The sequence below is a fragment of the Carassius carassius genome, chromosome 6, assembly GCF_963082965.1.
Source record: "Carassius carassius chromosome 6, fCarCar2.1, whole genome shotgun sequence".
NCBI lineage: Eukaryota > Metazoa > Chordata > Actinopteri > Cypriniformes > Cyprinidae > Carassius > Carassius carassius.
This window is the reverse complement of record NC_081760.1, coordinates 37,511,757-37,535,721: the sequence shown is the minus strand read 5'-3', so window position 1 is coordinate 37,535,721 and position 23,965 is coordinate 37,511,757. Positions and strand designations below refer to the sequence as shown.

Genomic DNA, 23,965 nt, shown 5'->3' with positions numbered 1-23,965 from the left:
GCGAAGCCTTGCGGTCGACGCTCTCCGCATCGCTCTCGCCATTTTCAACATTTCTTCCCTCTTTATTCTTCCATTTCTGCATTTTTAAATAGGCAAAGTCTTCTCTCTGAATGGGTGCAGTGCATCTGGCTCCTTTCTGGGTGAGAATTTCTTACACGCACCTCTCTAGGCTACAGATATCTCCTCAGCTGGAGGTGAACTCAGTGGATACCAGTGCTAACTCCTGAGGACATGGTTCAAGTTAATTGTGATATTTTGCACCACAAGAATCATTCCAATAAAGTATTACTATAAATACCAAACAGGTTTCCGTCCCTTTATGAGTAATATTGGAAACTCCTAACATCATGCTGAGGTCTTATTTGGCTTTCTTCAACTGATACCTGGATGTATTTTGGAAATACAATGGCAAATAATTGTTATAATCATGTCACTATGTTCCATTTATATATATATATATATATATATATATATATATATATATAATTTTTTTTTTTGTAGTTTTTTGTGCTTGTAATTAATGCACTGCAAATTTTAGGCCAGTTTTATGAAAAGTGCATGAATATATATATATATATTAACAGCTGGCAGTGACGTGAGGACTTATAAAATCGAACTAGACTTGTCGACCATCTGTCATGTAGTCATTAAACACAGATGCGTTTCAGAATGTTATTTTAATGAATATCGAGCTTGCTTATGGAAAATCTGTTGCGTTGTTATATGTGATAGACTGTGGCGCGAGCGTGAACAAAAGCGCAAATCGTGTAACTCCGCAATACCACCTTAAATGAGCGCCTCGCATAGACGCAGAGCGCAGCGGAGGATTCTCTTCGGAATGTAGTCCACCTTAAGCGCACATAGAGGGTAAACGCAGGCGTAGAGCGAGGCTTCCGCTTCATTCCCAGCCGGGCTCTGAGCGGATCACTTCGGGGACAAGAGAGAGGCGCTCGGCCCAAGCCAACGGAACCAGTGCTGCAACATGTCGGAGCCGAAATACCAAGAATGGATCCTAGAAACCATCGACTCCCTGCGCTCGAGAAAAGCCCGACCGGACCTGGAAAGGATCTGCCGAATGGTCCGAAGAAGACACGGCTCAGACCCGGACAAAACCAGGGCTGAACTAGAAAAACTGATCCAAGAGCAAACTGTGCTGAAAGTTAGCTACAAGGGGTCCATCTCCTACAGGAACGCTGCTAAAGTGCAAAGGAAATGCCGAAAGAGAACGGAGCAAACCACCGACAGCGGCGAGCCGCTCTCTGAACACGACAGACACGCCGGTGTCATTAACGACAGCGCGCTCAGCCTCACGGACCAAGAGGAGTGCGAGGACAAGGAGCCCGAGGAACCCGGGGTGAGCCCGAGTCCTGACCCCCTGCCTCAAACCTCGCCCTCCGCTCTTGTAAAGGAAGAGCAGATTTTACCACAATCTAGCGGAAACACTTTTGTTAGTTGTGGTGCATCAGGCCACTCCGCCGGGAGCGTGAAAGCAAGTGCATCGAGAGACAAGAGATTAGTCGCCGAGGCGGGGGCGAGCGGCTCCTCTCACCGCGATGCTTCAGGCGCGAGCGGACGGGCCGAGGGAGACAGGCCGCTCGCCGCTGGACACGAGGGCAGAGATCAGGATGAGGAGGATGAGAAAGAAGAGAAAACTTGCTCGAGCGTCAGCAGTCCGCCTCCGAGAAACAAGATCCCCGCGTCGCCCAAACCCAAACTCAAGGTGGGAGCAAAGGGCACCGGGGCGCGCTGCTCGGAGTCTCCGGACGGGAACAGTGCTGATTTGGGCGATAGACTGGTTGCCGCGGTCCGAAGTCTGACCGAGAGACACCGGGGCTCCGCCGCAACGCGGGGCCACGCACCGCCGGGACTCAAAGAGATCCTCGACTTCCTCAGCACGCAGCGAGGGATGCCCGAGGAGAAGCTGACCCGCAACCGCGTCAAAGTGGTGCTGGAGCGCGAGATCGAGAGGGGTCGTCTCCGCAGGACCCGCTTGGGCCACATCACTCTCCCCGCGCGGGGGATGGGGGCGAACAAGCCGTCCGCGCGGCTCCCGAGGAGCGCACCGCAGGACAGACATCTCGCGAAAAAGGTGACTTAATATTTCCAACACGTCCTGCGCTGTCGTGGCATAAATAAATGATCGTGCTTCGAGAGAATCGAAAGACAGACAAGAGCGCAGCCGCGCACCGTCTGATTTCCGCTCTTTTCTCATGCGCAACTGTGTGCCAGAACAACCAAACTGTGCGTGTCTGAGGCAGACGCGCTTTTTGTGCTTGTTGAGGTCGTGTTGTGTGCAAACGGTGGGAGAACCGTGTTTTCCGCTCGACACGCAACTGTCTGCGTGCCCTGTTTCACTTCGGCGTCTCAGCACAAAGGTGCGCCGCCCGCCTGCTCTCGAGCGTGCGCGCGTGCGAGACACCGTCGCTGCTCTTGTTCCGTCGCTCTAATAGACACTCATCACACAAAAGCGCGCTACTCGAGAATCAGACGCGCACGGGGCGCTGATGAATGACTGATGTCTGCGCGAGCTGCGCGACAGCGTTAGTGGGATTTCACTGGCAGGGCCGATGATTATTTTTGCGTTATAAGTTGTGCTGGATATTTTTCACTAGGCGGTGTCTGTTAAGTTAGACTCGCACGGAAAATGAAAAAAAGAGAGGGAGGGGGACCAGAGGCTCGGGTCTGTTTTCTCGGGCGAGCCGTCGCTCAGTGCAATACTTCGGTCAAACGAGGTAAAAGCAGTTGCGATGGCGGAAGACCGCTGCACGGCGAGCCGAGCGCACCACAAGCCTCTTAGTTCCGTTCTGTGCGTGTGAGCGATGCGCGGTCGTCGTGTTTCCTTCTCTCTTCTTCTGTCCTCTCTGCGTTTGATCAGGTTTCTCAAGCACTGTCCCGCTCACTCACAGAACAAACTGATTATGAGCCCCACTGCGTTACTTAGTACGTGCTCAGATCGGTGTTACATAATCAAAACCACTGGCGTGAGAATCTGTAGCGCTTGGATGTTTGGGGCAATTCGTGAAATCCCGCAGACGATGGAGGACTCGTACAAAACAGGCTACGGGCGTCGTAACCTCTATTTGGCCTTTTCCCGTAAAGGGGGCGTCGAGAGTAGTTCTCTCTCTCTCTCTCTCTCTCTCTCTCTCTCTCTCTCTCTCTCTCTCTCTCTCTCCTGTACATTTGCAGCTACTGTGATGTAAGGTACAGTCACGATTAAATCCATTCTCCATTCTCTAAAATAAAGTGTTGAGTATAACTACTGTTGGTTAAAAGTCCATTAGAGCTTTTTTGAAATGGGGTGTCTCTATTCCTGCTTGTCAGGAGGAGGTGAAGGAGGAGGAAAGGTTGGAGGTGGAGGGTGACGAGCGTGGCCCGGAGGAGAACCCAGCGGGTCGGGCGGAGGACTCTCCCCAGACCCAAGCTTGCACTGACCCAGTCTCACCTGACACAGAGGTCCATCACGGCACCAGCTCACCACTGATCTCTGAGGGGAAGTCCCAGTCATCTTCATCGCTGGAGACGTCAAACCAGAGCTCCTCACAGCAGGAAGTAGACGTGGGTGGAAGTGAAGGTACTTGCCCTGTTTCTGTTTCATCAAAGAAACATTTTCTAGTATTTAAATCTGATTTTACAGCAAAACATCCAAAGGTGCTTAATGTAAGAGAAACTGTTCAGAATAAGATGGAGAATAGATATTAAATTAAATTTTTTTTGTCACTTGGACAATTAGTCGGTTTCTTGTTTTAAGCATTAACTTTGTAAAAGTTTCTCTGAGAACAAATATCTTAATATACATTACTGTTTTATGGTTAGATTTTTGAACTGGAAAAATTGGCAATACAAGAATAAAATCAAAAAAAAATTCTGAAATCTCGCCATTCTCTTCCATTTTACTCTATTAAAACTCATCATTTATCATTATCATTTAATTCACAACCACAATGATTTTTATTGTTAAATACAAATCTGTGCTTTCATAAGCTCTGTACACTTCTGCTAAAAACAACTCATTCAGTGTTTAAGTATTGGCTCCTTTTCAATTCTTGGGTTCGAATTTGAATCAAATTGGCCACACCTCACAGGAAGTTAAATCTGAGTCACAGGAAGTGGAATTTATTGACTCACAGCCCAGCTCAGAATAAAGTGTTGACCTAATACAGCCCTTATCAAAGACAATATTTTTTATGAATGATAAAAATGTTTTTTCTCATGGACTGGCAGATCATGAGATACTGGGTGTGAGAGTTTGTTCATATTGCACATGAATCAGATTTGTTTTTCGCTCCCGTTATTTAGGTCCACCCTGTCATTTTGCAAATGAATACAGACATGGGCTCCCTGCAGATGTGTGACAACTGTCTATGCTTGAAATCTTGTGTCATAACAAGACATGATAGCATTAACCCCTCTCTCTCTCTCACACACACACACACTTTTAGAGCAGACAACTTCAGTCGAGCCGGAGGATGCTGGTGCTGAAAAAAACACAGAAGCGACTGATCAGCTACATCCCAGCACTGAGGTAATGACAGCCAGTGCAAAGTTTATTGAAAACCTTTAATGTTTTAATATCGGAGGTCCTTCTCTTATCCCAGTTAAGTGTGCAGAGACATGTAGGCCATTCATAGGTTGACTTCCTGAAGTGTGCAGGCTCTATCTATCAGTGAAGCAGTTATATATATATGGAGCAGTTAGATAATATGCTGTCTGTCATTTTGCTCACCCTAGTCTTACTGAGAGCATCTTCTTCTTCCTCGTTCTCCTCTAGGATCAGGTGATTGTGATGTCAGAGACAGAGAAGGCTCCATCATCATTACCTATAAGAGACTGTAAGTTCTTAGAGCAAATGTTGGATACTTTCTGAATGAGTGTGTTCATATCTGTATGTGCTGTCCTGTTTCTTGTGTATGTGTTAATGTACAGTATGTGTCTATGTGCCAGTTAATGCTTTAACTGTGTGCAGCTCTGCATGTTTGTTTGATAATTTGTAGTGCTGTGTGTGTGTACTGTTTTGTTGTTATTCTGTCTTACATGTTATTATTTTGTTTGTATTTGTTTTTATATTTATTCTTTTGAACTTTCAGTTTCTAATCACAAAAATATGAAGCAACACGGCTGTTTTCAACATTGATAATAATCAGAAATGTTTCTTGAGCAGCAAATCATCATATAAGGCTGATTTCTGAAGATCATGTGACACTGAAAACTGCAGTAATGATGCTGAAAATACAGGTGTACATCACAGGAATAAATTACATTTTAAAGAATTTTGAAATCCCAAAAATTACTTTCAATTTTGATTTTATTTCACATTATTAAATGTTTTTCTTTTTTTGTTTTTTAAGGTGAGACACTGCAGGCAAAAACACAGTTTTTTCAAGCACCTGTCAATTTTGAGATTTTGGGCTTTTTGGTTTTTCATAAAGTGCTTTTTCAAACTAGTGGAAGGAAAACATCCAAAAGACACTGTTAAGTGTTTCTTTTATAGCACTTTATCTGTTTGTGTCAATAGATTTCAATTACAATACATATTTTTAAAGGCCGTTTTCTCAAAATGAGTTTTTTCTTCAACACTGAGCCATAAATCTCCACTTCAGTGGCACTTACACACACCAAACTTGACATTTTTACTCCTGTCTATATTCTGAAGATTTTTACAGAGGGATTTGTTCATATATATATTTTCCTTGATTATATTCAACATTTTATTCCCCCCAAAATTGTGAAAATATATTGTTTTCTGGCTGTTCAAAGTATTTTCTGAATTATGGAGTGACAAAAGAAAGATAACCAGAATTCCCTCTGTAAAAACATTTGACTCTAATATGTCAAAAAAATTAAACAAATCTAGTGTTCAGATTTTTGTACTAGACATTTATGCAAATTAGCACATATTTCATTAAATAATGCCTCATTTGCATATTTAAACATAACATTTTTGAAAACTTGTAATACAAAAAATCTTTGCAATAATCAATGTAATCAATCAACTGGGTAAGTAAGGTGATAACTATTAGTTTTTTTTTTTGCCCTATTCACCTGCAGTGTCTCGCCTTCCAATCAAACAAAAAAAATGTATCACTTTATACACACACACACACACACACACATATATACATTAGTTGTTAGTGTTGTGTTGTTGTACCATTCTATTTTCATACTATTGTGATTCAGATTCATACAGTTTATAGTGTTTTATATAGTTGTGTCATTGTATTGTAGTTGTGTTTTTTCTATGTGTGTGTGTGTGTGTGTGTGTGTGTGTTTATTTTATATAGCTGTGTGTGTTGTCTGTCAGGTTCAGGCTGTAAGCTGGAAGTGGGAGTTTCGTCTTGTCTGCTGACTCCCTCGGCTTCACCAGGAGCGGCTGAAGAACGAGGGATGAATGAAGGAATGTGAGTACTAGCAGATTGAGAGAGAGAGAGAGGGGGGGGGGGGTAGAGCAGAGAGAAAAGGCTTTGTTTGGGGAAAAAATTATTAAAGTCTGAGTAAAACACCCACTGACCTTCTAACAGGAATCGCCAGAAGTGAGTCATAATGAAAGAAATGAAAACCGAAGATTGAGGGTTGTCTTCAAGTCATGATATTCAATTTTTTTCTGTCTCCAGCGTACCTTCGATTTTTTTTTAAATATACATATATATTTGAATAAATATTCATGTTTTGGGTGTGTTCTCAGAGCTGGCGTTGTGAAGCTGGAGACGGGTGGCATGAGCCCGGTGCACTGGACTGTAGCAGACGTGGCCAGCTACTTCACCGCGGCTGGATTTCCAGAGCAGGCGCTCGCCTTCAGGACACAGGTGCGCTGAACTGAACCGCATGATGCTTGATGAGTTCAGACCCTGCTTCACTGGACTGTGCTGTAGAGAGAAGGTGTAACTGAATCTTTGTTCCTGACAGGAGATCGACGGGAAGTCCCTCCTTCTGATGCAAAGGAATGATGTGCTGACAGGCCTGTCAATCAGACTTGGTCCCGCCCTAAAGATCTATGAAAGACACGTGAAGGTTCTGCAGAGGACACATTTCCAAGATGACGAAGCTTTCTGCTGATACACACACACACACTTATATATATTAGCTGTTGTACATGACAAAGTACACCTGAACATATACCTACAATATTTACTCATCCCAGAACACGCATATTTCTGAACACATTCAGTGGGACTGTTCAGGACTTTCTGGACAGAAACAGTTCTTGTTTTGTTTTTTTGTTTGTTTGTTTGTTTTTTCAATCGGTAATCCAACAGCTATTGGAAAAAAACTTATGCATGAAAAAAAAATAGTAAAATGAACAAAACTAAGCAGAAGCATGGAGTGAGCTTGGGAGAAAGACTGAAGAGAGTTCCTTTTTTTGGAAAGACTGCAGTTCTGTGCAGTTAATGCTGCTCTGATGGATACCACTGTTTGGATTGTGACCTTTGACCCTGAATGCATGTCATCAAGCGGGGATTTGTCCTGCAGTACTTATTCAGTCCAGTAGAGGGAACAGACAGAGAACATCATTTTTTCTTTGTGACCTCACTGGTTTCACGTTTGTCACTGAAACCAAACAAAGGCTGGATGGTTTCCACTGCGCACAAGATGTTTTGTTCAAAAAAACCTGGTTACAGTTTGAAAGAAGTAAATTCTGATTGGATATTTGCTCTTAACATGTCAACTCTTTTGCAATGACACTGAAACCCTTGTCTTCCTTCAGTGATGGACTGAATATTTCTTCCTAACATTCTGGAATGAGCTTCTAATGCTCCTTCAGTGTTTTTGCATCTTGCAATGTTATGTCTGAAAAAACCTTGGTACGTTTGTGCAGATCTCTTGGGCGCATCTCACGGAAAATCTCCCTTTAAAGTGACTTTGACTCCTTTAATCTCGGATTTCCCATCCATGATGTGTGGGATATCACCATTAATAACTGAGCATCATTTTTGTAAATATCAATACATTTTTAAGCATATTCCTTCACCAGCAGTTGAAGAATGTGTCTGAATGTCCTCAAATGCACAGAAAGCCATGCAGCTCTTGAACTTCACAGTTTGTGGAATATATATGTATCAGCCCATCAGATGAATATTGTCAGAACTGAGAAAACAATTTGTGGAAAACAATCAAATAATAATGGATGGGTCCATTTAACAAATGACAAGGACTGACTTGTGGAAATGGGACACATTGAAATGCTAACACGCTTGATAACCTGTGCTTTCGCTCCAGTGTATTTTGCATCAGTGGACTGATCACACATACAGATGGATCCATCACACTTGTAAATAGGACTGTTACTGATTCTGCCACCAAACGCAGGTTAATTTCCATCGTGAAGAGACCCTGACTGGGTTTAAATTGCTCAAAAAGTCAGTCTGATTTCAGATTAGAGTAACCTTTGTTTGGCCTGACAATTGTAGCACCTTGAATTCCTCAAATTCTCTTGATTTATTTATTCCTTTGTATGTTTGTTTATAAAACTGTATGGTCATTTTTATAATGTTAACCACTAACTGTCTAAAACACAAGAGGGCCCTTTGGTTGATTTACAGTTTAAAGACCACTTGCAACAGAAAGCTGGAGCTCACTGCGATGTTGATAATGCCTGTTCATGACTTTCATGATGAACCTCTTTTCGAATGTCAACAAAAAACTGTTACAAGCTTGTTTTTTTGTGTTCTCAGCAAGTATTTGTAATAAATACATCATTAGATTGCAAGAAAACAAGCAGCACAAAGCTATTTTAAGACAAAAAGCTATTTAAAGCTAATTAAAATGTTCGAGGGTTTGCCAGCAGAGGGTGACATGGAGACCCAAATGTTTGGTCTGGGATACAACTGTAAATGCCATCAGGGTATGTTTACCTACAGCCATAAGTTACGACTTTAGACCAGCATCCACCTTGATGAATGTAGATGCTGGGAGTGACTCCAAAAGAAAAAAAAAAGCATTGTCCAATAATTGTGTAAGTTATTGAATGTCCAAGTGTGTTTTCATTTGTGTTCATTTTGAGGAACTTCTGTCTTGGTTGTTTCTTCCAACATTTCTGTTGTTTTGTAATGACAAAGACGGAAAGCTTTATGATTACTTGCATTAAAAAGTACTTTCCAGATGAGTGCATCGATGAACGTTTCTGAATCTTTACACTGTTTGTGAATGTGTGTTAGAAGAAGACAGGAATGTCTGGAATGAGCCGAGTGGGAAAGAGGGCAAGCACTTTTGAAAACAAAGGAAAACTCTGAAAAAGATTCATAATTACTCACTGTTTGTGTACATATGCATGCAACTTGGGTTATTGCGACAGAAACTTATTTATATGTGAGGGGATGGGTTTCAGTAATCCAGTGTCTAGGCATGGAGCCTGTGCAGCAAGAGCGTCACACTTCTTACAGCACAGCAGTGAACGGAGGACTCCAGACTTCTGACCTCTAGAATAAGGAGAGACTGATTTCTGATCGTCTCCGTCCCAGAACTGGCTCTTCTCCTCAGATAAACACCTGCCCTGCAATGCCAGCCACTGGACCCTCAGAGTGAGTATAACTGCTAAGCCTTGGGTTCATATGTGTGTTTGTTTGGTTAGACTGAATGTGTAAGATTGTTCAAAAAAAAAAAAGTATATATATATTTTATTGTTAAACATTGCATTGGCATTGGCAGAATGTTACAGTGTTGGTCTCTTTTTTATAGGACTCATACTATGTTTAATAACTCAAAAAGTAATGTGTATGTGTTTGTGTTTGTCTGAGTAGTTTGATCTTAGCAGTAGACATAACTTTGCTCTAAAAACAGACCAGTGTCACATGAAGAAACAGGAGACCAGACAGCAGGGTATGTGTGTGGGTTTGTATTCACCAAGCGACCAAGGACTGCTTTCACCTTTCATTCTCCTTGTTAAAACACACAGTTATGACTAAAAAAGGGGGTTTAAACCTTGATATGACCCAATATATTATACTTTTCTCGATTACTTTATATTTTCATATTTGAATCTACATAAACTATTGATCTGTTAGTCTTTATGAAATGTATGTTTCCTTTCTAATTTAAAAATCAATGAATGCTATTCTATTTTTATTTCTGTCAGTTTCTCAAACAGTTCAAGAGAAGCTAATTGTCAGCTAAAAATAAATATTATTTCTATAAATTAGATTTTTTTCTGCATTCTAGTGTTATCATTCTGTGTGGTATAGTGTACTATTCCTACACTATTATAGTATTTATATAAAGTGTTTTTAAATATCTCTGGTGTTTTTATTAATCAATTCTGAAAAAGGATGGAGCAAAACAACAACAGTAAGCTTTTACACATGTGCTGACTTGGCATTTATAAAGAACAATGCATGTACTTCAATTAATGTTGTGGAAAATTAGATTTTGCTTTAAATAATATGCATGTGTGTGTGTGTGTGTGTGTGTTGAACAGTCCAAAGTCGGAGGATTACTCCACTGCTATTCTGAAGCAGAAGATTCGACCGAATCGACTCATCGTGGATGAAGCCAACAATGAGGACAACAGTATTGTCTGCCTGTCACAGGTAACCAACCGGTCTATTTGTGTGTGTGTGTACCAACTTACCCATATTTTGGGGACAAAATTTTTTGTACCCAAAAATGAGGAAAACCTGACAAAATTGCTCAAAAAACCCAATTTGTTGATGCCCTTATTCGTAAGTTTTTTTTGAAACTGTAAAAATGCAGAAAGTTTTCTGAGTGGTAGGGCTAGAGGTGGGTTTAGGTTAAAAAGTCTATAACTATCTGTAAATATAAAAAAAATAGATGTCTATGTAATGTGCCCATTTAGACAGCTAAGTAAATATGTGTGTGTGGTTGAGTGTTGACTGATAAACTGCAGAGTGTACTTTATATCACTAGCTGCACCAAATTAAATTGCAAAAATAATTGCTCCAAACAGGTTTCCAAAACATGTACATATAAATCCCTGCATGGGTGTTACAGGTTAAAATGGAGGAACTGCAGCTGTTTCGTGGAGACACGGTGGTGTTACGCGGTCGTAAGCGGAGACAGACGGTCTGCATCATTCTCACAGACGACACATGTGGCAATGAGCGTGTGCGCATGAACAGAGTGACCCGCAACAACCTGCGTGTGCGCCTCGGTGACGTCATCAGGTGTGCGCGGCTGACATCTGATTTCACTGCAAGATCATTAAATACATTTAAAACTAGAGGCCTTATCTGCTGCTAGTGGTCAGGCAAAATCATCTCTGAAACATGTGATATAATCATGCATATGTGTGTGTATATAGCATCAACGCTTGTCCAGATGTGAAATATGGGAAGCGCATCCATGTTCTGCCCATTGATGACACTATCGAGGGGCTAACAGGCAACCTGTTTGAGGTTTTTCTAAAGCCGTATTTCCTGGAGGCCTACCGGCCTGTTCACAAAGGTACACATGTTTATTAAGTGTGCTAGATACATGAATATAAGAGGTTTAGTGTTAAGTGTGATTTTGTTATGCAGGTCTAGATTGGATTGCACATTTGGACAGATGGGGTCTGAAGAGAAGTCAGGGTTTAATGTTTTTGGTAATTTAGTAAAACAGAACAATACTATTTTTGCGACATGTAATTATTGTGCACTACTTACCTAAAAAAGCTTGATCCATTTAAAAGGGCTTTGTTAATCAGGCAAGCAGGCACAGTTTTCAGTCAGCGCCGATTATAATGATCTACCAGTGGAATACGTAGCACTGCAACACATCAGTGTTATTTTACTATTATTTATATACTATTCTAGTATTTATTAATATTATTAGCTTTCATTTGATGTTTTTTTATACTCTTGTCTCATGGCATTTTTATCAGTTTTACTTTTAGTAACTGCAAGTTTAGATTTTTCATCTAATATTTATGTTTCATTTTATGATCGCTTTATCTCAATTAAAAGATATAATACAGGTAATATTTTCAATAGATTTAGTGTTGCTTAGCAATAATGCAATGGACAACAGTAGTTCAGTACACAAACACACAATAGTCTATGCATCATATTTTACAATGTACCAAAATTCACCAGAGTTTATTTACTGTTATGCTTTCTGCAGGTGATATTTTCCTGGTCAGAGGAGGCATGAGAGCAGTGGAGTTTAAAGTCGTAGAAACAGACCCCTCCCCACACTGCATCGTTGCCCCAGATACCATCGTCCACTGTGAAGGAGAACCAATCAAACGAGAGGTATGTGTGATTTCATCATATCTGTACAGTTTCTCCATTTCAGCCTCTGCACCATGTCATGATTTCATATGTTGATGGTGTCAGGATGAGGAGGAGAGTCTGAATGACATCGGGTATGATGACATCGGGGGGTGTCGTAAACAGCTGGCTCAGATTAAAGAGATGGTGGAGCTGCCTCTCAGGCACCCCGGCCTGTTCAAAGCCATCGGAGTGAAGGCGAGAATCACTTCACATCTAACAATTTACAGTATCTCTCTATTTTCTTATTTAACTAGACCTTTGCATTTTATACGCACAATTATAAATAAAGAAAATCACTCACACTTGTGTTCCTCAGCCTCCGAGAGGAATTCTGCTGTACGGTCCACCCGGGACGGGCAAGACGCTGGTGGCTCGTGCTGTTGCTAATGAGACAGGAGCTTTCTTCTTTCTCATCAATGGTGCATACGCACACTTGAAAGCCACAGTCTGAAACTGTTGAGACTGTTGGTTGCCCTGCAATAACGCATATCTGTAAACACCAAATCTCTACTACAGTATGCAACTGAAAGCTGCTTATTGATATTTTTTTACACTGACATCCAATTCACTTCATGTATTTACCTTGAAAAGCCAAACAAATGAAAATCTGGCAGATCATATTGTTGTGCCAAATATCAGTAACTGCTGTATTTCAATATTGCATTTCCTGTGCTTAATGCCGTTGCTTTTGTATCCCAGGTCCTGAAATCATGAGTAAACTGGCAGGGGAGTCTGAGAGCAACCTGAGAAAAGCTTTCGAGGAGGCCGAGAAAAATGCCCCTGCTATCATCTTCATCGATGAGCTGGATGCAATCGCTCCGAAACGAGAAAAGGTAAGGAGAAGAGAAAGAGAAGCAGGTATGTTATGTAATCATATACAGTCTGGTGTTTGTCGTTGGTTTGACGGTCATGCCGTGTCTGTAGACTCATGGCGAGGTTGAGCGGAGGATTGTCTCTCAGCTGCTCACACTGATGGATGGCCTGAAACAACGGGTTCATGTTGTAGTCATGGCAGCCACTAACAGACCCAACAGTGTGGATCCTGCTCTTCGGCGTTTTGGTGCGAACATGTGCACATTCATAACATTCATGCTGAGAGTAATTTGCATCAACAAATGAATCCGCCAAAATACAGAAAGGTCAGTTGTAAATGTGTTGTAGGTCGTTTTGATCGAGAGATTGACATTGGCATCCCTGATTCCACCGGCAGGCTGGAAATTTTACAAATTCACACCAAGAACATGAAACTGTCGGACGATGTGGACCTGGAAAAGGTGGGAACGATGAGAGTGATGGAGGGGCCAAGTCATGTCAGATATTTTTTAACTGGATGTTTCTGTTTATGGTAGATCGCCGCTGAAACACACGGGCATGTGGGAGCGGATCTGGCTGCTCTGTGTTCAGAGGCAGCACTGCAGGCCATCCGCAAAAAGATGATCTTAATTGATCTGGAGGATGACAGCATCGACGCAGACCTTCTCAACTCACTGGCCGTCACCATGGATGACTTCAATGTCAGCTTCAACATTTCACATACACAGATTATACTTAGTTTTTAAATCTTTTTCCATTCCAGAGAGCAAATCTATTGATCAAATGTTGCTTCCAAAAGTCTTCAGAAAAAATGTAAACAGTGATTCATCTTTTTGATTATTTTTGATGTTGTATTGGAGTGTGGCCAATGAGGCTATTGGCTTTGACAAATTCTTCAAATATTAGATTATGCATTGTGATGTATTTCATGTACATGACTGAGAGATGAAGGCTGTAGCGCAACTACGCAAAACTTCTGTCTCTCATTTATAGCTGTGCATGAAACATTGCTAAAAGCCCTTCTACAATCTGAGAAATTATTCAGTTTTTAGTCTTAATCCTGTCTAGGAGAAACCATTGAAATATTAAAGAGATCTCTTTTGTGATTTAGCTCTCCTTTGGGAATTATATCTATTGTTTTCTGCACTTCCAGTGGGCTCTAAGTCAGAGTAACCCATCTGCTCTGAGAGAGACGTTGGTGGAGGTTCCTCAGGTAAACTGGGAGGACATTGGAGGACTTGAAGAGGTGAAGCGAGAGTTACAGGAGCTTGTCCAGGTAAAACCACAAACACACACAAACACACACACACACACACACACGATGGTCATTCACTTTCTATCTCTCTGTTAAGTATCCTGTTGAGTATCCTGATAAATTTCTGAAGTTTGGGATGACTCCATCTCGAGGGGTTTTGTTCTATGGTCCACCTGGTTGCGGCAAAACCCTACTAGCCAAAGCCATTGCCAATGAGTGCCAGGCTAACTTTGTGTCAATTAAAGGTATGTGTGTGAGGGTGAGCATGATTTCACCAAGTACAACATGTTCCTGGATCAACATCCTTGTTGATCCTGGAACAACATTCTCACACGGTCGACCATGTGTGAGAGAGAAACTGAAGTTAAAAAAGGACAGGAGGAGCATGAGAGCACTTGTGTGTGTAATATATTCCATATTTTGTACTGATTTCAGGCCCAGAGCTACTCACCATGTGGTTTGGTGAATCAGAGGCAAATGTCAGAGATGTGTTCGACAAGGTGAACAAACTACTGTCAATGACTATCACACTTTTTACACCTGGTTTTAACATCCTATATATAGACATATTCCTGTGATGGCAAAGCTGAATTTTCATCCGTTTACTCAAAGTGTTTTTAGTACATTTCTTATCATTTTTACAGTTGAAAATGATTGTACTGTTTAATGAAGTATATAAAGTGTTTTTTTCTTTGAACTTAATTCAAAATAAGAATCTTTTGTAACATTATAATTATCTCAGCTGTCATTTTTATCAATTGTGTACATCCTTTGCTGAATTAAAATAATTTCTTTATAAAAGAAAAAAATAAGAAAAACTATTTTACATCTAATTAATATTTATGATTAAATTAAAATTAAATTTAATTTAAATTAAAAATTTTATGTGATACAAATGTGACGTTTTAAATAGAATTCAGACATATTATTATTTACACTGCAGTGTCTCAAAAAGAGGTTTTCATGTTCCATTCATAAAAGCAGTATGAACCTCATTTAGAAGGTGTAAGTGTGCATTTTAATTGCGGGACTGTTCAAACCAGATCTCATTCTGATGTATATATATATATATCACAGATTGCTTTTGTTGTTGTGGTCTCAGGCGCGGCAGGCGGCCCCATGTATTCTGTTCTTTGATGAGCTGGACTCTATTGCTAAAGCACGCGGTGGCGGGGCTGGAGATGCAGGAGGTGCGGCTGACAGGGTCATCAACCAGATCTTGACAGAAATGGATGGAATGACCAATAAGAAGAACGTCTTTATCATTGGGGCCACCAACAGGTGACAAAAACTCATTTGTTGCTTGCATTTGTTGGCAGTTGACAAAGTGAGGAGGGGATGTTCTCAGATTCCTGTCTGTCGCTCTTAGGCCTGATATCATTGATCCTGCAATCCTGAGGCCTGGACGTTTGGATCAATTGATTTACATCCCTCTACCTGACATGGCCTCCCGCTCTGCCATCCTGCGCGCCAACCTCCGCAAGTCTCCTATCGCTAAGGTCATTCACACAAAACCTGATACAGACATACATGCATCTCCACATAAAACCACCTTCTAACTGTGTGTGTTTTTTGTGTGTTTTTTAAGGACGTAGACCTGGCGTATCTGTCCCGTATAACAGAGGGATTCTCAGGAGCAGACCTGACTGAGATCTGTCAGAGGGCCTGTAAGCTTGCTATAAGAGAATCTATAGAAGCAGAGCTCCGTACTGAGAGACAGCGCCAAGCCAAGAAAGAGACTGCTATGGTTAGTGTGCATGTGACTGAAAAAAATACATGGATATATTAATAATTAATTAATATAATTATATAATTAATAATACATTAATTATCACTATAGTATAGGAAACTAGTACTTATATTTTTCAAAATTCTGCAATATATTCATTGGACGTGTGGCAATATAATGATGCATATAAAAATATTTAGAAAAAAAGACAAAAATAGCACATATACATGTTCCCATATAAATATGAATGCATGTACACGAATATTCACAAATGATTTACAGCAGATTTCTAGTTTTTAGGGTCACGTTGATGTAATTAAAAAGTAATGATTATGCTCTCTTCTACACAGTGATCGTCTCTTTGCTAAATACTTTAATACGTGCAGGTGTGCTTGTGCTGTTCTTAACTAGCTATATATGAAAATATGAAACAAATATCATGTAATTATAAAATCTAATATATCTATATACATGCGGAACCATATCTTACCAGATGTATATCCATATGTTATTAAGTGTATTCCTGAACATAAAATGACATTATAATATATAATTAAATAAACTGTCACATATTTTTCGATATATGAAAGTAGCAATTCCTTATGTATTATTTAATATATTGTAATATATTAACACAATATATTATTCTGTATATTTTCAATATACCGTTAAATGATTTAATATATTGATCATTCATATATTAGGAAATACATTTTCTTTGCGTAAGGGAATCCACTTACTTAAAAAGGCACATGTGTCTTGGTGACTTCATACCTGTGCATCACACCTTCACACCTGTTTCCAGGATGATGATTATGACCCGGTGCCTGAGATCAGGAAGGATCATTTTGAGGAAGCCATGAGATTTGCCCGTCGCTCTGTCAGTGATAATGACATACGCAAGTATGAGATGTTTGCTCAGACGCTTCAGCAAAGCCGTGGGTTCGGGAACTTCAGGTACTCAAACACATAAACACACAAATCACCAGTACCTCATAGCACTCCATAGCTCATTTTGTTCAGTAAACCGTCTCTCATCGGCAGGTTTCCTACAGCACCTCAGTCAGGTGGAGGTCAGGGGTCAGGCCAAGGCTCGGGGGGTAATTTCAGAGATGAGGGAGACGATGATCTCTATCAGTAATCAAAGTCAAGTGTCTTCTACCAGCCCGACACCTGGTGTGTGCGACAGTGAGAGAAGAAATTAAATTCACTTTCAACTGGATTCGGCACATTATGATTATTAATAATGAAGAATAATCAATATCAATATTAATCTCTTATAGTCCTGCCAGAGAAATTCAATTGAATGCCTATTATTCTTATATTAAATTATAAGATGATGCTGTTAAATATATGTGTTGATGTGAAATGCGTGCCTGACTGTACTAAAGAAAATGTCATGTCCCTGAAGCTATAGAAGTACAGAAGTTATAAGAGGCCATGGGATGTGATTCTTTTTCTTTCTTGTTTTCTCGTGATCAAGCCTAAATTTTCTCGTGATCTCGACATAACAAGAGTCGTTTTTTGTTTTTCTACAATGATTGTTTGATTTTTAAAACGATGCGTAGTGAGCCTACTGTTGCTATGGTACTTTGATGTGCATCTGTTGTGGATATTTCAGCAAGTTTAACATGTCTTAGTAATAAAGTCTACAATTAAATAAACATAGGCTAATCACTGATGATATTTTTCCACAGACAGTATGCTAAATATTTTGTTTGTTTGATTAATATTGTTAAAATGGTCAACGTGATCAATGCTGCAAACACAGGCAGAGTGCCTTCAGAAGGATGCAGAGCTATTTTAAAATCTTTTAGAGCTGCTTGGATTCAAATCACTTTGTTTTCCTTTTATTTGAAATAAAATTATATATAATTTGTTTGTGATTTTTATTAGTCATGTAGGATATGCTGTGACTGATATCACGTGTGTTACAAGCTTGAGATGCTGTTTGAAAACACAACCATCTTCAAGAATCAGTTAAAAACCCATCTCTTCCATCTTCATTTGACCCTCTAACTCTAACACTCTCTATCTCTCTATTCTAATTCTATACAAAAGAATTAGAAAATACAAAAGATTACAGCACTGTGTAACATCAATTAAATTAGCCTATACACTTTTTATGCACACACACACACACACACACAAACACTTCTTATCAATATACATTTAATGATTATCAATAAAGATTAAAAATCAGGACGAAGATAGTGCATTCTAGATAAACACAAAATCCCCATTAATAACAATCATGAACTTCAAAGATGCACAAATAAAGATATAAGTGCAAACAGAATACAATACACTGACTGTCAACCTTGGTTTTAATAAGCAGTTTTAAGTGAAAATGTGATAAGTCACATGGTAAAAGTTTGGCCCATGTACCCAGCCACGCCATACATTAGGCCAAAAAGTTCATTTTCAAACTTAAACCAAACGTTCATTTAACCTAATTATTTTTGTAAACATTAGCTTCATAACTTACCACAAAACAAATTTGCAGACACATGAATCCACTTTAGTAAACATTCATTTCGGTTCCACAGTACTTTCACTCCAGTTCTGTTTAACTAGGCCTGACAATGTCATTAATAATTTAAAAAACATAAATACTTGCATTAATACATCAAATAACTGAAATGAACCAGAGCAAGTTGACTAACCGTTAGTTTTTTAATTTCTGTGGCGACAATGTTTGGCGGGCTTTCATTCACCCCAGCGGAAATAGAGCTTGAGAAGATGTCATTTGCTCAAAATTTCTTTTACTGTCTATGCTCAAATTTGATTCGCTTCACTAATTTTATTTAATGGAAGCCGTAAGTATACGTACAGTTTAATGTTAATGCGACGTCTAGTCTCTGACTAGGAAATCAAATATAAATGTACCTCACCTGCGATTTTATTGTATTTTATTAACGCGGAAAATATGTTATATATTGACATATAAATTTAAAATCTAAAGCTAATTGATGTAATATATCTTGTAACTTTTGTTATGAAAGTTGCAATATAAGCGAATTATTTTAATGATTTTAAGTTAGAACTTTTGACATCCTTTAAGCAGAGAATGAGGCGGAACAGATTCATTAGTGTCGAGGGCGTTCAGGAGCATATTACTCGTTGCGCGTGTTTACTTCCGGCGCAGACCGGAAGTAAAGGAGGGTTTCTGGAGGTGACCGAATGGTAGTGTGCAGAATCGATTTGATTTCTGCGTTATAATATATTATTGTCAGTGGTTGGACATTTAGCTGTCAGTGGTGAGATACCGCGTTCAGAATGGGGTCACACCTCGTGCGCAGTTACATCACGGAGAGAGATGTGACGCCAGACCCGAGGAAACCGTCCGAGTATGACCCGCAGCTGGGCTTCCCGGAGCGGAAGGAGAGAGGTGAGCCAACACCGCTCCACTACACCTTCATCCGCGCCTTTCACACACACTATCCGTCACTTTCAGTCTTGTGTTAGTCTGTAAACATGAACCGCGAGTCTTCAGGTGCTCAGATTGACTTTGAACTTCAGATACAAACAAGAGGCGTCTACAAAAACATGCTCTTAAATGTGTCTGTTTAGTTGAAAGTTGTCACCTGTAACGTTACTCTTGTAGATTTGCTGTCAATATAACTCAAGAGTCATGTAAGGTTTTTTACATTTCCAGAGGCCAGTTCGTTGCATAAACACGAACAACATGTTTGCACGGTCATAACTAGTTTGATTAACCAGCAGTTCGGTAATTAGTCTTACTTAACTGATTTACATTGGACCAATCTACCTTTTTGTTACTGACTTTAAAATGTTCTGACAAGTCTTGAAGAAAACACACTTGATGACTAACTTTTAAAGGCTAATCTAAGTATTTTATGTGGAGGGAAAAAGGACCAAATCTAAGATTTATTAAAATTGCATAAATCTTCCTCTTAAAAACATAACATTTACTCGCATTTGGATTGCAGTTTTAACATAAAGTACCAAACTGATGCAATTGAAATATCCGATTTATTGATGATAAATATATAATTGTGGATGATGTTTATTTAAAATGCATTCAGTTTATTAGTACTGTTACATACCTAGTATGTATATATATATATATACTCTTTTTGTAAGTACAGTTACAGAAATGTTACCCATTTCATTTATGAATGACTGATTAATTTGCTTAACATAAGTGTGTGTATAAATGGATGGAATCTATATTTGCAATTTAAATCATTTAGTGTATATTTTGTGTGTGTTTAAAAGTGCTTGAGTTGACCTGTCCTAGCTAGTCCACTCTGTAGTGTAATAGAAGGATGAGCGTGATGTATCGTTAGTTTCTTGTGAAGCTCATCTCCTCTTCTTGGTGTTGTTAGTGATGGTGGCGACGCGTGAGCAGATGAACCTGGCCATGCTGCCGGTGGAGCAGCGTGATTACTGCGCACACTACCTGCTCAAACTCCTCAAGTGCAAGAGAGACAATTTCCCCAACTTCCTCGCCTGCAAACACGAGAGACACGACTGGGACTACTGTGAACATCAGGAGTAAGAAACACAACACAGTCACTCCTTTAACTGCACTACTGCAGAGGCACTGCTTCCTCCATCAAGATGGTTTTCACTGATTTCATATCAGCAGATCACTGCTGGATCCTCAGGATTCAAAAACATTACTTTGAAAGCATATTTAGTTTAATTTGGCTTGAACAAAATTGTAAATCCTGCTAGAGTTTGAGACGATTTTAACATTTCCCATGATAAATATTATTCTTTCTTACATATTTTTTAAAAACTTTACTAAGTTCAGTAGTTTATCAATAATAATACAAACCTTAAGCGTTAAAATAATTTATATTATTAAATCAAAATAATTTTTTAAAGACTTATTTTATTACTAAAGTGAAAGTGTAATGTGAAGTAGGCCCACAACTGTTATATACATGGATGCACATAAGTGGTCCGCATGCGACCAAAATAAAAAATGCGGTATATAAATATGTTCTGACAGCGCATTTGCGTGCCGACATGGTTGACAGCTGTTAATGCACAATTACCATCTTAGATCACAAACTGTACTGTATAAGTTTTATTTACAAGCTGAAAGCATAAATCTAGGCAATGCCTACCGTTTCAAAGCACAATACAAAACTGTGACATTCATCCACTGACGCTCTTAAAATATTAGCATTTTATTTTTACGTTTATTTACTATAAAATAAATGCATTTGTATTCAATACTAGGACTGCTTTTTATTTTTAATATCACACATTTTTATTTAGTTTATTTACTATTATTTAATAAATAAATAAAGCGTAATAATATAATAACTGTTATTAATTAATTTTTTATAGTTGCATTTAATGGGTCACACTAAATGCAGTGTGAGGACCAAACCAAATCTCCAGGTTCTCTTGAGAACCAGACTGAAAAAATGACGTGCACCCCTGGTTATATAACACAAATCATATTTCATTCTGTGATAATCAACTAATTTAAAATTACTTTTTTTTGCTTACTCAAACTTTGAGTATAATTTTTTTATATGTTTGTCTTATTGAGTTTGTCTTCTTTGCAGCTATGTGATGAGGATGAAAGAGTATGAGAGAGAGAGAAGACTGAACTTGAGGAAAAAGAGGATCGAGGAAAATGCAGCATAAATATCCCACCCTCGTTTTCATTTCTCCATCTGCTGTTTCTGTGTATATAAATGGCTCTCTCAATAATAAAGATTATCTTGCTCTCAAAACATGAATAGAGCATTTTCTTAAAACACACAGGGATGTGTATGAACAAAGACGTTTATCCAGAAACTGAACAGCATAATATGTGAAATGCTACACACTTTTCATGAATTACACAGCATGTTTTATGAATACAATATACAAAGAGCAAGCCAATGACAGTGTATTTTTTAATTATTTAATATAAATTGTTAGGTCAACAAAACAGTTCTGACATCTGCAGTCTGCGCTAAGTTACCTTTAGCTTCACGTGTAGTCTAATAATCAGGTTTGTCTCTACAGTGCTGAATACAGTCGCTGGTCTTCAACCGCTTACTTCCGGTCCTTCTGTTAGTGGCACGCAGAACTAAACATCTTTACTAAAGTCACAGCCATCAAACCATCAGTGCACATCAGAGATCTCAAAAACTCATTCATTAGCACGTAATGCACTCAAAATACAAAATGATCATTTTCATGAGGTTTCCTCAGATGATAGACATCATCCAGCCCACAGAGGGCGATATGGAGCTATTAGAGCAAAGCTTCTGGATCTGAGCTGACTTTATTATTCAGAATCAGTCTGATCCAAGAGATGAGCAGATGCAGGAAAGAGGCATGACACAGTATAAAAGAGAAGATTAGGGGAGGACGAGACGAGAAGAAGAGGTTAAAAAGACGAGGGGAACACTGCGTGACTCTGTCCTACAGGAAGAAGGGCAGGATGGGCGAGCGGAGCGTGGGATAGTCACGGAACTCCTTCAGGTAGCTGCGGTGCTTTCCTTTGGCCCACACGGTCATCTGAATGAAGCCCACCAGCGTGAAGAAGGCCACGGGCAGACACTGGGTCATCAGAGTGAAGCCCAGCCACGAGCCCAGCTGGACACACACACACACACACCAGAGCAGATTCAGATCATGTGATGAAAACACACACTTCAGCCACAATACACATTACAAATGTGACCCTGGGCCACAAAACCAGCCATAAGGATAGAATTTTTTAAACAACTGTTTGAAAATCTGGAATCTGAGGGTGCAAAAAAGTCAAAATATAGAGAAAATCGCTTTGGAAATGAAATGTTAGCAATGCATATTACTGTTCAAATATTAAGTTGATATATTCACAGTAGGTAAAGTTACAAAATGTCTTCATGAAACATAATCTTTACTTAATATCCCAATGAATTTTGGCATAAAAGAAAAATCTATAATTGTGACCCATACAATGTATTTTTGACTATTGCTACAAATGTACCCCAGAGTTTTAAGACCTGTGCTCCAGGATCACAAATATCATCAGAGCCACACTTGTAAAATTGCCAAATTGTAATTTAGGTAAAAGATCCAGGTCATACTTAAACCCCTGAATCTAAATAACTCATTGTTTTTAGACATTATATGCACGTTTATATATATATTATTATTATTTTTTATTGCATTGGGGTGTTATTTTAAGCATTTCTTGCTCAATCCTCATTAATTTATAGTATTTTTTAAGTTTTATCTGTATTGCAGTAATGAAAATTAACAAAGATTCAAAAATACTGTATTAAATGGGTTGCTCATTGCTAGTTGATGCTAGATAACGCATTAACTAATGAAGGTTATTGTGAAGTGTTACCAACAGTAATGGGAATAATTATAACAAAATAATTAATGTGTTTTTTTTTAATTAAGAGGTGTGTATTCTGCATTTCCTGATGTTTTTCTTATGGAGGAGTAAGGGCTGACCTCATACGTGTAGTTGGGACATGAGACCAGCAGGAAGATCCACGTAAAAGGGTTTTTAGTCGGATATGGGATCTTCCTAGTCTTAGATCCTGCAGAAAGAAAAATCATTACTTTTGGCAGTCTAATCAAATAATGAGTCAAGAAACAGATGAAAAAACCAAAGACGAGTGTGGGATCTTACCTGGAGGGCGAAGATTTCTCAGGGCAATGTGGATGGAGAAGTTTCCGATCTGACAGAACTGTGACCATAAAGAGATCATGAGGTCAGTTTTATCATGGATTAGATGATGAGTGAGACATTAACATCCTGTATAATAACAGATCCTACCAGGAACACGATGAGGGCCAGTCTGATCTGCTGCTCTCCATAGACTGCAACACAAACAGGAGTGTGAGAGAATGTCAGTCTAATCCAGAGAAATGTTGAATTGGCTTAACTGTTGTTTGATGAATCAGGAACCACTAAAGTAAACCTTAACATACATTATGAGGGTTGGTAAGATTGTGTCATGTTTCTGAAAAAAAAAGCCTCTAAAT

General features: G+C 39.3%; 4 protein-coding genes across 5 annotated transcripts in view; 3 read left to right on the top strand and 1 right to left on the bottom strand.

Moving 5' to 3' along the window:
• The first annotated feature begins 877 nt into the window (after positions 1-877).
• LOC132142844 (atherin-like) lies at positions 878-7,264 on the top strand. The gene is made up of 7 exons (XM_059553021.1): positions 878-2,089; positions 3,322-3,571; positions 4,440-4,522; positions 4,769-4,829; positions 6,299-6,395; positions 6,680-6,800; positions 6,901-7,264. Exons 1-7 carry the CDS (start codon positions 983-985, stop codon positions 7,048-7,050), a joined length of 1,869 nt encoding a protein of 622 aa, XP_059409004.1. The 5' UTR covers positions 878-982; the 3' UTR covers positions 7,051-7,264.
• Positions 7,265-9,352: 2,088 nt separating this feature from the next.
• zgc:136908 (Transitional endoplasmic reticulum ATPase) lies at positions 9,353-17,876 on the top strand. Its single transcript, XM_059553022.1, has 19 exons — positions 9,353-9,512; positions 10,406-10,517; positions 10,939-11,111; positions 11,249-11,391; positions 12,049-12,179; positions 12,264-12,395; positions 12,517-12,619; positions 12,900-13,033; positions 13,125-13,260; positions 13,362-13,474; positions 13,550-13,714; positions 14,167-14,289; positions 14,366-14,513; positions 14,704-14,768; positions 15,371-15,549; positions 15,638-15,767; positions 15,857-16,015; positions 16,803-16,954; positions 17,042-17,876. The coding sequence occupies exons 1-19, from the start codon at positions 9,490-9,492 to the stop codon at positions 17,136-17,138; spliced, it is 2,418 nt and encodes an 805-aa protein (XP_059409005.1). The 5' UTR covers positions 9,353-9,489; the 3' UTR covers positions 17,139-17,876.
• A 1,251-nt stretch (positions 17,877-19,127) lies between these two features.
• LOC132142042 (NADH dehydrogenase [ubiquinone] 1 beta subcomplex subunit 7-like) lies at positions 19,128-21,711 on the top strand. The gene is made up of 3 exons (XM_059551679.1): positions 19,128-19,388; positions 20,350-20,518; positions 21,550-21,711. The coding sequence occupies exons 1-3, from the start codon at positions 19,277-19,279 to the stop codon at positions 21,629-21,631; spliced, it is 363 nt and encodes a 120-aa protein (XP_059407662.1). The 5' UTR covers positions 19,128-19,276; the 3' UTR covers positions 21,632-21,711.
• A 419-nt stretch (positions 21,712-22,130) lies between these two features.
• Positions 22,131-23,965, bottom strand: part of LOC132142842 (very-long-chain enoyl-CoA reductase-like) — a 9,160-nt gene continuing 7,325 nt past the window's right edge. For both annotated transcript variants that reach the window (XM_059553016.1, XM_059553015.1), the window contains 4 exons: positions 23,757-23,800; positions 23,610-23,667; positions 23,429-23,517; positions 22,131-22,573 (listed from right to left, as the gene is read on the bottom strand). In XM_059553016.1, coding sequence (XP_059408999.1) covers positions 22,400-22,573; positions 23,429-23,517; positions 23,610-23,667; positions 23,757-23,800 — 365 coding nt within the window. In that variant the 3' untranslated portion in view covers positions 22,131-22,399. The remainder of the gene's footprint in view (positions 22,574-23,428; positions 23,518-23,609; positions 23,668-23,756; positions 23,801-23,965) is intronic.

Excerpts from the sequence above, each read along its gene's own strand:
- LOC132142042 (XM_059551679.1), top strand. The coding sequence starts at position 19,277 with ATGGGGTCACACCTCGTGCGCAGTTACATCACGGAGAGAGATGTGACG. Across the intron at positions 19,389-20,349 it reads CCCGGAGCGGAAGGAGAGAG|TGATGGTGGCGACGCGTGAG; the intron begins GTGAGCCAACAC and ends TGGTGTTGTTAG. Across the intron at positions 20,519-21,549 it reads GACTACTGTGAACATCAGGA|CTATGTGATGAGGATGAAAG; the intron begins GTAAGAAACACA and ends TCTTCTTTGCAG.
- zgc:136908 (XM_059553022.1), top strand. The coding sequence starts at position 9,490 with ATGCCAGCCACTGGACCCTCAGA. Across the intron at positions 12,396-12,516 it reads TCAAAGCCATCGGAGTGAAG|CCTCCGAGAGGAATTCTGCT; the intron begins GCGAGAATCACT and ends TGTGTTCCTCAG. Across the intron at positions 13,261-13,361 it reads TCCTGCTCTTCGGCGTTTTG|GTCGTTTTGATCGAGAGATT; the intron begins GTGCGAACATGT and ends AATGTGTTGTAG.
- LOC132142844 (XM_059553021.1), top strand. The coding sequence starts at position 983 with ATGTCGGAGCCGAAATACCAAGAATGGATCCTAGAAACCATCGACTCC. Across the intron at positions 4,523-4,768 it reads AGCTACATCCCAGCACTGAG|GATCAGGTGATTGTGATGTC; the intron begins GTAATGACAGCC and ends GTTCTCCTCTAG. Across the intron at positions 6,396-6,679 it reads CGAGGGATGAATGAAGGAAT|AGCTGGCGTTGTGAAGCTGG; the intron begins GTGAGTACTAGC and ends GTGTGTTCTCAG.